This window comes from Microtus pennsylvanicus, chromosome 4 (assembly GCF_037038515.1).
Source record: "Microtus pennsylvanicus isolate mMicPen1 chromosome 4, mMicPen1.hap1, whole genome shotgun sequence".
Taxonomy (NCBI): domain Eukaryota; kingdom Metazoa; phylum Chordata; class Mammalia; order Rodentia; family Cricetidae; genus Microtus; species Microtus pennsylvanicus.
Window position 1 is genome coordinate 68,514,694 of NC_134582.1, and position 13,511 is coordinate 68,528,204.

General features: G+C 43.2%; 1 protein-coding gene across 3 annotated transcripts in view; it reads left to right on the forward strand.

The window, feature by feature from the left end:
• The window catches only part of Slc35d4 (solute carrier family 35 member D4), a 144,550-nt gene that overhangs the window by 113,648 nt on the left and 17,391 nt on the right, over positions 1 to 13,511 (forward strand). For all 3 annotated transcript variants that reach the window (XR_012910331.1, XR_012910330.1, XM_075969289.1), the window contains one exon: positions 4,702 to 4,766. Coding sequence is in view for 1 of the 3 variants with exons in the window: in XM_075969289.1 (XP_075825404.1) it covers positions 4,702 to 4,766 (65 nt within the window). In the remaining 2 variants the exon portion in view is untranslated. The remainder of the gene's footprint in view (positions 1 to 4,701; positions 4,767 to 13,511) is intronic.

The following is a 13,511-nucleotide window of genomic DNA, read 5'->3' on the forward strand; positions in this document are numbered from 1 at the left end:
ATGTTCACCTGACAATTATGTGGGTTCTGGGGATCTGTGTCACCGTTTGTATGGAAGTACAGGCAGGATGACATGTTCACCTGACAATTATGTGGGTTCTGGGGATCTGTGTCACCGTTTGTATGGAAGTACAGGCAGGATGATATGTTCACCTGACAATTACGTGGGTTCTGGGGATCTGAGCTCAGATCCCTACACTTGCACAGTAAACGCTTTGACTGCTGAGCCTGCCTTCTGTAACTTAACCATTCTCATTACTGTTGTTGCTGTGAAGAGACTCCAGGGCCAAGGCAGCTCTTACAAAAGAAAGCATTTAAGTGGGACTTGCTTACAGTGTCAGGAAGTTAGCCCATTATCGTCATGGCGGGGAACATGGCCACACCCATGGCACGGTAGCAGTGGCTGAGAGCTACAACCTGGGAAGCAGGCTTAGAAAGAGACTCGGGACTTGACATGGACTTTTGAACTCTCATACCCCCAGTGACACACTTGCTTTAACAAGAACACAACTCCTAATCCTTCTAATCCTTTCAAATAATGCTACTCTCTAGTAATCAAGTATTCAAACATGAGCCTATGGAGCCATTCTTATTAAAACCACCATGAATGACTGACTAGTCCAATAGCATTAAATAGATTTATACTATTGTATGACCATCACTACTATCTTTCTCAATAATTTTTCTTCTTTCCAAACTAAAATTCTGAATGAATTATTTATTTATTATATATAATATACATATTATATATTATTTATTTATAATGGCTAATTCAACAGTAACTCTCCCTTCTGGGCTCCTCTAGGCCATGGAAACTATCATTCTCCTTTCTGCCTTCATGAGTTTTATGACAGATAACTTTGAGTGGATTCTGATTTCACTTGGCCTAATATCCACATTGAAATATGCATCACATTTTTTTTCTCTTTTTCAAAGCTGAGTGATTCTCTATTGTGAGTTACTTTCTTTACCTGGTCATCATCTCTCAACAGACATTTTGGTTGCTCCTGACTCTGCCTTTTGTGAATGATGTCACTGTAAACATCATGTGTGGAAATGAGAATTTGCTTTCAATGAACTCTTGTGTGTTCATATGTGTATGTAGATGCTCACATGTATTGTGTGCTTGTGGATATGGGTGTGTAGATCTGAGAACAACCTCAGGTGTCATTTTTCAAGTGCTTTTCTATTATTTATTTGAGACACGATCTCTTATTGACCTGGAACTCACCAGGTAGGTCAAGCAGGCTGGTGTGTGAGCTCTAGGGAACCTGCCTGTGTGTGCCTATCTCAAGACCACTGGGTTTACAAGCATCTACCACTATGCCAACCATGCCAGCTTTTACATGGATCCTGTGGACTTCAGTAAGATCCACATGCTTGTGAGGCGTTTTATCAATTTAGTGTCTCCCCAACCTTTCAGCGGTTTCTTAAAGCCACATGTGACTTGTGTGAGCCTTTCTTGAGTTCCTAGCTATGAGAGAAGGTTGAGCTAGGAGACAAGGCTTTGGTTTTACTCTCACTGCCACAAGCCTCAAAGTCCCTGGGGCAAGTCACACGCTACCTCTGAGTTACAGGCCCTCCATCCATCAGTCAAGGGAGGTCCTTCTGTTGCTTAGGTATTGCCCTTAGTGACTACACTTGAGCCATTTTATATTCTGGCATAGAGCATTCAGCTACTGGCGTTTACTTCCTCATAGGTAGGATTAGGAGTGAGCAGCCCTGTGTACAGAAACATATCACATTGAGCAGACATGAATTTGACCCTCAGTCATGGAGAGGTCAGGCTTTGGGAACTGTTCACTGGTCACACAGGCCCAACTACCTGGCTGCCAGCATCCACCTTTCTGAGAGGTTGCCCTGCTAGGATTAGTGATGGAAGGAAAAGAAGGTGTGAGAACCAAGCCCTGATGGTTCTTATGGAGTGGATGGGAAAGCAGCCTGCTCAGCTCCACAGTAGCCTGCCAGGCAAGCCTGCCACTGCAGTCTTGACAGAAACAAGCCACACTGATTTATGGCATGTCAGCGCACATCACAGCCATCAGCGGTCTTGCTTATTGAAAAAGAAAACTTAGGGGGAGCCTGGAAATGTGGCTCAAGAGGAAGCCGGGAGGTTGCACAAACATTTCCAGGAAGGAGCAGGGGCAAGGGCACCAGTATGGCTGTTAGAGCAGACTGATTTTCAAGTCAGGACTGGTTTTAAAATTTTAAGCCATGTTTTTCTTGGCAAAAGGCACAGTTCACAGGCACAGTCAGGCCAGCTGCCCAAGTCCCAGCAGACAGGACTGCTGCTCAGCTCCAGAACTGTGTGGAGGTGCCAGGCACAGACCTAGTGGAAAATATTCCCTGACAAGGGATGCCTCCCTTTTCTTAGTCATGACTAAGTCACATGAAGAGTAGATCAGAGAACAGGCAGAGAAGATGGGCAAAGGAAGCCTCCAAGAGGTGATAAAGACGGCTGGAAGACCAGCAAGATGGCTCAGAGGGCAGAACCACTTGCTGCCATGCCTGGCCACCTAAGTTCAGACCCCAGAACCATCCACTTTATACATGGACTGTGATGCCCACATACATACATACATACATACACACTGTACTCAATAAATGTACTTTTTTCTGAAAAGAGGAAAATGAGGTGCAGGCAGTAGTGGAGAAAGAGGGAAAACAGATGTAAGCTGGGTTCCACTGCTGCAGTGGAACAGCCATCGCAGACTGCAGTGTCCCAAGCTGACAGCGTAGCTGAGAGCCATCGCAGACTGCAGTGTCCCAGGCTGACAGTGTAGCTGATAACCATCGCAGACTGCAGTGTCCCAGGCTGACAGTGTAGCTGATAACCATCGCAGACTGCAGTGTCCCAGGCTGACAGTGTAGCTGATAACCATCGCAGACTGCAGTGTCCCAGGCTGACAGTGTAGCTGATAACCATCGCAGACTGCAGTGTACCAACTGACAGTGTAGCTAATAACCATTGCAGACTGCAGTGTCCCAAGCTGAAGCGTAGCTGATAACCATCGCAGACTGCAGTGTACCAACTGACAGTGTAGCTGATAACCATCGCAGACTGCAGTGTCCCAAGCTGAAGCGTAGCTGATAACCATCGCAGACTGCAGTGTCCCAAGCTGAAGCGTAGCTGATAACCATCGCAGACTGCAGTGTCCCAAGCTGAGAGCCATCACAGACTGCAGTGTCCCAAGCTGAAGCGTAGCTGATAACCATCGCAGACTGCAGTGTACCAACTGACAGTGTAGCTGATAACCATTGCAGACTGCAGTTTCCCCTCCTGTCAGTGCCGGGAAACATGTCCTTGTTAGCACTGTTCCGGGAAATAATAAATGTTTTGAAAGAAAAGAGGGATTATCAGGATTGTTAATTTTGTTCAAGATTGTGGAATGAAAACAAATGGAGAGAAAATGGCAATAAAAGTGTGAATAAAAAGGAAGAGAGCAAAAGCAGACATACACCGTATAAAACTATATTTCTCCAAACAGATACATGGGAAAACCTAGATGAAATATATTTGGGGAATGTGCAAATGAAACACTTTTGGTAGGTAGAAATGGAGGGCATGGTGGGACTGTGGTCCTTAAAGGTCACTGCCTTCAGAAACTCTAGGTCCAGGGTTCCAGGTTAGGGCTAGCCTTTACCGTCCTCAGCTTTGTCCTCTACTGGAAAGTGGGGAGGTGGTAAACACATTTGTACAGGTAGCATGCCTTATTTCCAAAATCAGACATCTCACCTGCAAGATAGCTCAGTTTTGAATTTTGACCACACATGGAGAAGAACCATGTCAAATGTAAGACAGTGCACGAGGAGGGGCTTATTAAACCCACCCTGGCCATCTTCTTTCTGCCTTGTTCCCAACTGTGACACCCAAAAAGGCCTCTGGAACATGCAGGGCATCCCCATGGTGGGGATGGGGGTGTAGCTGAGATTTCTGAGCACTCCCAGCTTGCATGGCTCTCAGCAGCAGCTGCACCCCACTCTCTCACTGCAAGAAAGCAGGTCCCTTAGGGTTACTTTCCTCCAAGTAACTCCTCTGACCTTCAGAATTCAGAACTGGCTTCACACAGACATTCTAAGTGTGGACTGAGTTGGGTCATTGGTTCACACTCATTCCATGACAACTGTTCCGAGACACACTCCAGAGTCTGGACCCCATGGCCGCCATTCCTGAGTCTCCTTGCTCTAAAAGGTGTAGGCCTAACCTCTCCCTTCTACCTTGGCTTCTGTGATCCAGATAATTACAGATTCAACTGCTCTCTTCTGCCATGAAGCACCTGGGTTCTAAGAAAGCATGTCGCAGTCTAGAAAGACCAGGGTATTAGAAGGGGAAGAGAGCTGAAGCTGTGTGGACAGATGAGTGTTTCCCTGAGGATCTGGGCACAGGCTTGTGATCGTCATGACCCTGGAGCTGGGTGCTGTGCGTTGAGACAAGGGAAATACTGTTGATGCAGCTTCTCTGTGACTTTGGCAACTGCACCTCTCTTCTGAGTGGTTTAAAACTCAGTGCTTCTTTGGGGATTCCAGTAGACTACAGGACATAGCATTTCCACATCATGCTTTTCGACTAGAGGCCGTGCTAAATGCAGAGGCCTATGGACAGGGGTGACTGATGTCAGAGACAGTCCTTTCAAAGCGTGGGAGAAATGACATGGGAGCCTCCCAGACTCCTACTGATCTGATGGCGTTTGTTGTATTGCAGGTCATCACAGCTGGCTTGTCACTCTTGCTGTTTGATGTGGTCCTAACCAGTGCAACTGTGGGCTGGTAAGTTCTCTGCAGAGAGAAGACACACATTCATCACGGTATTGATTTCTGCTCAAATGAAGCAAGAATGTGTGCTAAGTAGATATCTTATCCTGAGAAAAGTTTTATGTTAGTAAAGCCTTCCCTCTTTTATTTAGTCATTGAATTATTGGTTGGTTGATTGATTGATTGATTGATTGATTGCAGTACTAGGGAGTACTCATGTGCTAGGCAAGCACTCTTCTCTAACCTACATCTCATACTGTAGCCCAGGTTGGCCTTGAACTAGCATTAATCCTCCTGTCTCAGTCTATCAGATGCTGGGGTGGCAGAAATGAGAAAGCAAGCCCTGATTCTTTATTTTTCAACTGTTATCAGTGTGTGAATTGACATTCAAAAGAGCACACTCTTACTCTTGCACAACTCATGATATACAGTATTGTACACAGTATTGTACACTTAAACAGCATGTTCTTATATATCAACATTTTCAAATGAAGATTCTATATCTAGATAACTACTATTAAGCTCAGCATATCACCAGAATGCCTGTTAGCCACTCATCTATCTCAGGGTTGCCATCATTGATACCTTGGTGTCTAAGAAGGGAATAATTGGCTGTCCCAGAAGCCTTTACAAATACCTGTTGTGGAATATTTAACTATGTAAAGATGTGTTACATTTGTTTATGCTGCATTTGTTTAACAATGTAAGGATGTGTGTCTAATTACGTAAAGAAATATTGCATTGTTTCACCTTGCCTGCCTAAGGCATCTGATTGGTCTAATGAGAAATGAACAGGGCCATTAGCTAGGCAGGAAATGGATAGGCAGGGCTGGCAAGCAGGAAGGATACATAGGAGGAGAAATCTAGACTCGAGAGAGGAAGAGCAAGAATAGAGAGAGAAGAGAATGAGGAGAGAGGGCAACATGCCTGGGGCCAGAAGCAAGGCAGTTGCCAGACAGACATGAGAAGCAATGAAAGTAAGATACACAAAAGGAAGAAAGGCAAAAAGCCCCAATGCAAAAGGTAGATAAAGAGAGACAGGCTAATGTATGTATGTATGTATGTATGTATGTATGTAATGTATTATATTTTTTTAATTGAGCCATACTTTTTTCTCCACTCCCTTTCCATTCTCTCCCCTCCCCTTCTACCCTCTTTCACGGTCCCCATGCTCCCAATTTACTCAGGAGATTTTGATACGGGCTAATTTAAGTTAAAATAGCTAGCCAGATATGAGCCTAAGCTAGCCCAAGCATTCAAAACTAATAATGAGTCTCTGTATCATGATCTGGGAGCTGGTGTCCATGTCTCCTACATAAAGTGGTGCGGTGTTTCCATTTAACCTATTCATATCCTCTTGTGTAGTCTTACATCATCTTTAGGTTACTGAGCCTTACCTAAGCACAGTCCCATTCTGGGTGGGCGGGAAAGTTTTTCTCTTGTTGGTACCAAAGTAATCCTGATAAATTGGTCTGTCCTGGCCACCTTGCTGGCTTTGCCTTGTGTATGGGTTAGGAACTGTCCTTCAGTGACAGCCAGACTTGCTACTTCTGTGGTGTCCACAGATACTCGTTCCCCTGTCCAATGGCAAATCCCTGCCTGAGTCACCCTAGGCAGACAAAAGTGAGCACACAGGGTAAGGAATTCTTGTCCTTTCTCAGTGACATTTCCTGTCTGGACAATAACAGAAGGGTAAAAATGAGGAAACACTCCTCCGCCTTCCTTCTTCTTTTCCTCTTTATTTTATTCTTACTTGTTCACACATTGTTACTGTTGTTTTGAGACAGGATTTCTCTGTGTAGCCTTGGCTCCTGTCCTGATACTTGCTTTGTAGCCCAGACTGGCATCAAACTCACAGAGATCCACCTGCCTCTGCCCCCCGAGTGCTGGGAGACCCTGCTTCTGAAAGGTTCCTGCCCTTCCCAGTACTGCCATAGATTAGTGACAGTGTTTAAACATAGGGGCTACTTATTCGGTGATAGTAACAGCCAACCATAAAGAACGTGGTGGTTGGGCAGTGGAGTGTTTCTTCGGTGATGGTTGGACATGGACAGTAGATAGGGCAGCGTGGTATTTAACCGATTTTCCTCAGAGCTTTATAGATAAGGTGATATCATACTGGAATTCAAACTCAGACCTTAGTGTGTCCAAAGTTCCCCAGACTCTGGGACCAGCAAGCACAGGCAAAGCCTTGTCATCAGTACAAGTCAGTCTGCAAGGTTAAAGCCCATAAAGGAGACCCAGGGAAGCTGGCATAAGTGTTTATCTTTCTGTCTCCATGGTGCTAGCCGAAATTCTTGACAGTATTTTTCTTTCTTACGTGCACACCTTCATATTTTGTATAGAATTTCAATGAACCAAAGAAACCTGGGTGTTGAGCTGAGTGCGAGAAATCAGAGTGAGGCTGAGTTCAGTGAGAAACCAGTTGCTCTCCGGCAAGCAGCAAGGCGGTTGTCTGGAAGGAACTCTGTCTCCAGGCTGCTTCTGTCTGTGGAATTGAGGTTATACCCTGGGCAAAATGAAAAGAAAGGTCATTTGGACCCAATCAAGGAAGCAATATGTGTATCTATTGCAAAAGGAACCTTGGCTTTGAAAATCCCTGGGTTGTTACAACTCTTGAGATTAGGGTTGGTTTTTAGCCGCAAAGAATTTTCCAGCCACAAAGTGAACCTCCAGAAGGAGAATGTCAAGCTGTAATTCTGCCTTCTGCCTCTCACCCGGGCGGTTGGTCCACACATTGTGTGAGTTCAAGCATGGCCCAGTGCTAGGCCAGCTCTGGGTTTCCAGATGGGACTGGCTAGTCTTTGTCCCCTGGAAATTTAAACTAATCCAAAGTCATGAAGGGCAGGGGTTACAGGGCTTGGATTTTTAAAATGTTTTAGATCTATGCATTTTCCTGTACAGTTGTTGTTTCTTATGTTTTGATTGATTATCAAATTTTAGAAATTAGGTGTTTTCTTCCTGCAAATCCAGATTCCCATACTCCTTTGGAAATGGTAGCCCGCAATGAGCTGCAGCCGCTGGAGTGCACGGATAATTGGCCTGGAAGGTGCTCTCTGTTGAGCATGGGCAGGAAGGTGCTCTCTGGGGAGCATGGGCAGGAAGGTGCTCTCTGGTGAGCACGGGCAGGAAGGTGCTCTCTGGTGAGCAGGGCTAGTCTCTTCTCCTGCGAGGGCAGCATCTTAGCTGCTCAGATTAGGCCATCTAGAGCAGGGTTTCTGGGTTGGCAAGACAGCTTGGTGAACAGAGGTGCCGATCCAGCTGCCACACATTGTCTCTGACATTCACACGTGTGCCATAGCATGCATGCACTCATGCTCACACGCACAGAATAGATACATTAATGTAAAAAACTAAAAATAAGATCAGGCCAGGTTGTGGTGGTGTATGTCTTTAATCCCAGCATTTAGGAGGCAGAGGCAGGTGGATCTCTGTGAATTCAAGGCCAGCCTGGTCTACAGGGCGAGTTCCAGGACAGGCTCTAAAGTTACACAGAGAAATCCTGCCTTGCAAAACCAAAATAAATAAATAAATAAAATCAAAATGTTCACTCTTGGCACTATTGGTGTTTGGGGCCACATAATTCTTTGTTGTGAGGTACCATCCTGTGCCTTGTTGGATGTCATAAAGCAAACCTGACCTCTACCCTACTAGAGCTAGTAGCACCTCTCATTTATAATGGAGAATGTTTTTAGGGCACTGGGCAGTGCTCCCTGGAGACAGAATCACCGGTCTCAAGGTTCCTGCAAATGAATATCTGACTTTTCAACACGATGCTAAGGAATTTGCCCATCTCCTCATTAGGGGACTGAATCAGCCCAAGTTCTTGGCAGCATCACCCAGGCACCCTGGGTGTGGCTTTGTATGACAGCCAGATGTGTATCTTGTCCCTCCCACCTGCCCCCAGATGTGTGCAGTGCTCGTTGGAATGATTCGAGTGTAAGACTGTGCGGAATGACCACAGTGTACCTGCTTCCTTCCAAGGATTCCATGACAACCCTTCACTTCTGCCTGTCATTCCCTGGGGCTGCCATCTCTCCCAGGCTGCCAGTCATGACAATGGCTCAGACTTTATCTCAGTACAAACCTCATGAACATCAAGGATATTCAGAAAATGATTGGAAAGAGCTGGGTGTGACGTTATGCACATGCTCAAAAACCCCAACACTCGGGTGGCCGACACAGGAAGATTACAAACTGAGACTAGCCTTGGAGACTTATTCAGACCCAAAACAAAGAAAAGGATTTTCAGCCAGGCATCGATGGCGCTCACCTTTAATCCCAGCACTCCAGAGGCAGGCAGATCTCTGAGTTCGAGACCAGCCTGGTCTACCGAGTGAGTTCCAGGACAGCCAGGACTACATAGAGAAAGCCTGTCTAAAAAGAAAGAAAGAAAATGTTTTCAGTTATCTTTGAATCAAGACATGCTCTCCCTCTGATTTTAGATCCCCTTCCTGGAGACTACTCAAGCCTTGGTAAACAGAAAATGAATTTAGGAGCCAGGGGAGAATGTCTATTCTCTAAACCCTTTAGGACTATAGTGAATGAAACATCAGTTTCCCGTTTGAATTAATGTTGGCATTTCATTTAAAAAGGTAAAATTAAGGGCTACGGATGTGTCTCCATCAGTAGTGTGCCTGCCTAAGCTTAAGCAAAACCCTGGGTTCCATCCCCAGTGCTACGTTAAACTAGGTATGCTGTATTCTTGCCTATGTCGTGACTTGAAGTTTGGGCTACATAACACACTGTCAAAAAAAAAAAGTCCATTATTTTTTCACATGTATAATACTTTATCAGGTTGTGAATTTTATTTGCAAGGGAATGAGATGTTAGGGAAATACATTTTAGTAGGGTAGAAGGGAGGAAAAACCAAGTAGTTGGAGTATAGATGTGAGATGGGGAACATGTTTAACAATTTGGTGATTCATTGGAGATATATCTTTGTGCTGGGTTTGTATCTGATGGAAAATATTGTCTGTCTGTTGAGTTTAGTAGGAACTAGCCAGGTAGCCACAATAATAGTTGTAAGATGAGACAAGGCCTTTGATACCCACAGGGGAAAGTCTGGAAAGCATCTGAAACAACGCTCTGGAAGAGACACTTGGAATGGGCGTTTCTGGCCGTGTGTGCTCTACAGCCTGAGGTTATGCGTTTACTCAGTGAAGCGAGTTTATTTCAGGAATGGTGAGGATTACAAGGTTTGCAAACACTTCCCTCAAGCTTTGACTTAAATAGTTTTAATGCCATGAAGACTCCAGGACCCCGTGTGAGCTGCTCCTGCTGGTTAGAACACAGCATCAAAGTCCACCTCTTTGCTCTCTGCACAGTAAATGAAGCAAGGTTTGTTTTCATTTTACCAATCACTAAGCTCCTTGGGTGCTTCATAAAGTCTCTCTGCCAAAGGGAGGAATGTGAGGTTATTAGACTCGGGCTTTGTTCCCGGGCTGTAGGAGAACAGCTGGCCAAGGGCCAGCACTGCCTTGGTTCATTCCTGGTGATTAAGGAGGATTAGTGAGAAGTGTTTAAAATGAAATTGTCCCCCAACAGAGCTCCATGCAGCCTTTCTGTCAGGCTGCTGTGTGTGTGTGCTTGTCCAGGGACAGGAGGTAATGTGTATGTTCTTGAATGGGAGGAACAGCAGAACTACTTCAGGTGAAGAAAGGGCTTTCAAGAAGAGCTCACGAGGGCAAAGAAGGGCTTCCTGCCCCCTTCATTTACCAAAGTGGACAAGTGACAGAATTGTAGTACGAATTCTAATTGCTACTAATAATAAAAGCCCAGAGTCACATATCAAAGAAGCAGAGCAGCCAGCCACTAGAGAATTCTTTTATTTCTACCAATGCTCAGACCGAAGGGGTGATCCTGTCCTCAGACTGTCTCCTCTGGCTAACTGTTTCAGACTGTACCTCAGACTGCATCTCCAGACTCCATCTATCTCTACCAAACCTCAGACTGCACTGAGCTCCTGTCTCCTTCTGCCTTATAATCCTCTCTCTGTCTAGCCATATTACTCCTGTTTCTACCTCCCTAGTGCTGGGATTAAAGATGTGGGATCCCAAGTGCTGGGATCACCTTTGTGTGAGCTCTGTTTCTCTTTTCGACAGATCCAGTCTTGTATGGTCCAGGGTAGCCTTAAACTTTCCTCTGTTTCCTGAGTTCTGGGATTAAAGGTGTGTGTCATCACTCCCTGGCCTCTAGTGGCTTAACTCTGCACTCTGATCTTCAGGCAAGCTTTATTTGTTAAAACACAAACAGAATATCACTGCATTCCCCCTTTTTGTCTAAAATAAAAAAGGATATAACTAATAAAAGAAAAACTATATACAATAAATACTATAACTATATGTAATATATATAGGCAATAAGTACATCAACAATGTCTAGTCCATTTGCATTTGACAAATTGAGAGAAAATACTCCATTATCTATCCTATCATAGTGAGCCCAAAGTCTTGTACCTAATTTACTTTCTATGATAACTTGCATCACCATCCAAAACTATCTTTTGATGTCTCTCAACATTATACACTTTACACCTCTTTAGTGAGTTTCTTTTCTGAGTCTGGTAAATAAGGAAAACTATAATGATAACTATTTAGTCTTTAACTCCTTAAGAGACCTGAGAAGGAAACAATATTAACTGAGTAAACAGGAAGTGCAAGCAATCAACTTCCAAAAACTGTGAGTAATGACAGAAACAGCTGGCCGCCTGGTCAGTCACCCAAGGTTCTTCTGCAACATTGGGGCGTCCATCCTCAGCCTACGGGCCTAGAATAATTAATAGACTTTCCTATAAAGCAGAATTTTGGAAGGACTGTTCTGCTTTGTCTTGACAGTATTTTGTAGTCACTTTCTTTAGTGTCCTGCTTGTCCAGTTTGGACAGCATAACGTCAGCAGTCGAGGCAAGGGATTTTCTTGCCCAGTGGCTAACTTATGTCACAAAGAAAGTAAACTCCATGTGGAGTTTCTTCAGTGCCCATTATATTCTCTGAAGTAGACTGGTGCTGCCAGGAGAAGATCTGTCTCATTATTATAAAAAAAAAAGAACCTATATTATTAAAACATCTTAAATGCCATATTCTGTAGATCTCTGATATATCTCTATTTGACCTTGGGGACATACCTAATATGTCTACAAGTTCAGTTATAATAGGTGGCTAATTACTAACCTGTATTTCCTTATTATTCTAAATAGTTGTTAATAATAACTTCCAAGAACTAGAAATTTGCATTTCATTGTTAATAGAGCTGTATAGGTACAAAACCTTGAACAAGAATAGAAATGTAGGTACAGTAGGTACAGTATGTTCTAACAAAACTAATCTTGAATTTGTATCAATATACAAAATTTACATATAATATACAAAAGTCCAATCCAATGTAAAATATTTAAAACTAGTAGTTGCTTTTTAAAAGTAGATTCAATAATTTACTTTTTTATCCTATCATATCTGTAGCTTCCTCTTTTATTTTCACAACAGGAACCCTGAATCTAATCTCCTTTGTTTAGCTCTTTTCCTGACCATTACCAATAGCAACATGTAACCAGTCCCCTTAAACAATGACAAATATCCATAATCCATTGAATGACCAAAAACCACCCAACCCACTACTTGGGAATGTGGGCATCATATTCTTAAATTCACTTCCAGCTGTCTGGGGGCAATGACATTTTTTAAGGATCTTGTAAAGAAAAATTTTGGGTTAATTGTGAAGTTCTGGGAGAGGCAGTTCTGTCATTTGTTGTCCAGTCTCTTCATAATGGGAAAGAATAGGACTTGTCTCCAATCCTGGCTAGAGTAGCCTGTGAGGCTGGATCATCTCAGCTAGCCACCTTGAAATTGTTCTGAGCAGTTTGTAGTCCAAAGATAATCTTTAGGTGGTATTTTTCAGCTTGTTGGTGTTATCATATTCCTGGTGGAATTGTTGTTGTGGGACCCCATCCTCCTTTTTGAGATTTCTAAGGTTGCTATTAGGTATAATCATGTTTCACTGAAAAAAAAAAACCTGACAGAGACTTAAACATGAAATCATGTACAAGAAGGTAGATGAAGTCTTTTTCTAGAAATAGTTAGTGCTCTATATGACCATTAATATCATGACAAAAACTTTAAAACCTATATATATTAATCTAATAAATTTTGATATAATAATTATATCTTAAGAAAATCTGTCAAAGAGTCAAATATAAAACCAAAGGATTATAAGATTAGTGGCAATAAAATAGTCCTTAAATTTTTGTTTTTCTTCTGTCCCATATCAGGTGGCTCTTCTGACATGAAACAGAGATTTTGGATTTTATTCTAATAAGCAAGCTTGGGTTTAGAGAAGAAGAGAGCCACATTCCAACTCTAAGCCAGTTTTAATTTTTAATTGGGCTGGAACTACAAAAACAGCATTTACATTATATGTCTGCAGAGAACATCAGACACACACGTGGAAAGATTTATGAAATTTTATCCTGTTAGAGATGTGATATACCAATAGGCCAATTTGCTCCCTGAGTTACTTTTTCTGAATGATTTGTCTTTTTCTTCAGATGTCTCATTTGTTCAGTGATCTTCAGATTCCTTAGCTGGATACCTTTATTCTCCTCAAAAGACAGAAACAAAACTCTTCCCCAACCCTAATTTTGGAGCAGTTCTCTTTTGGCAAGTTATATCTGATCAAATGAAAAGCATTTGTTAGTTTTATAGGTTAGTTTAAATTAACAGCCATGCTGTGGATGAAGTATCATCTCTTCTAATTCAGAGGTATCT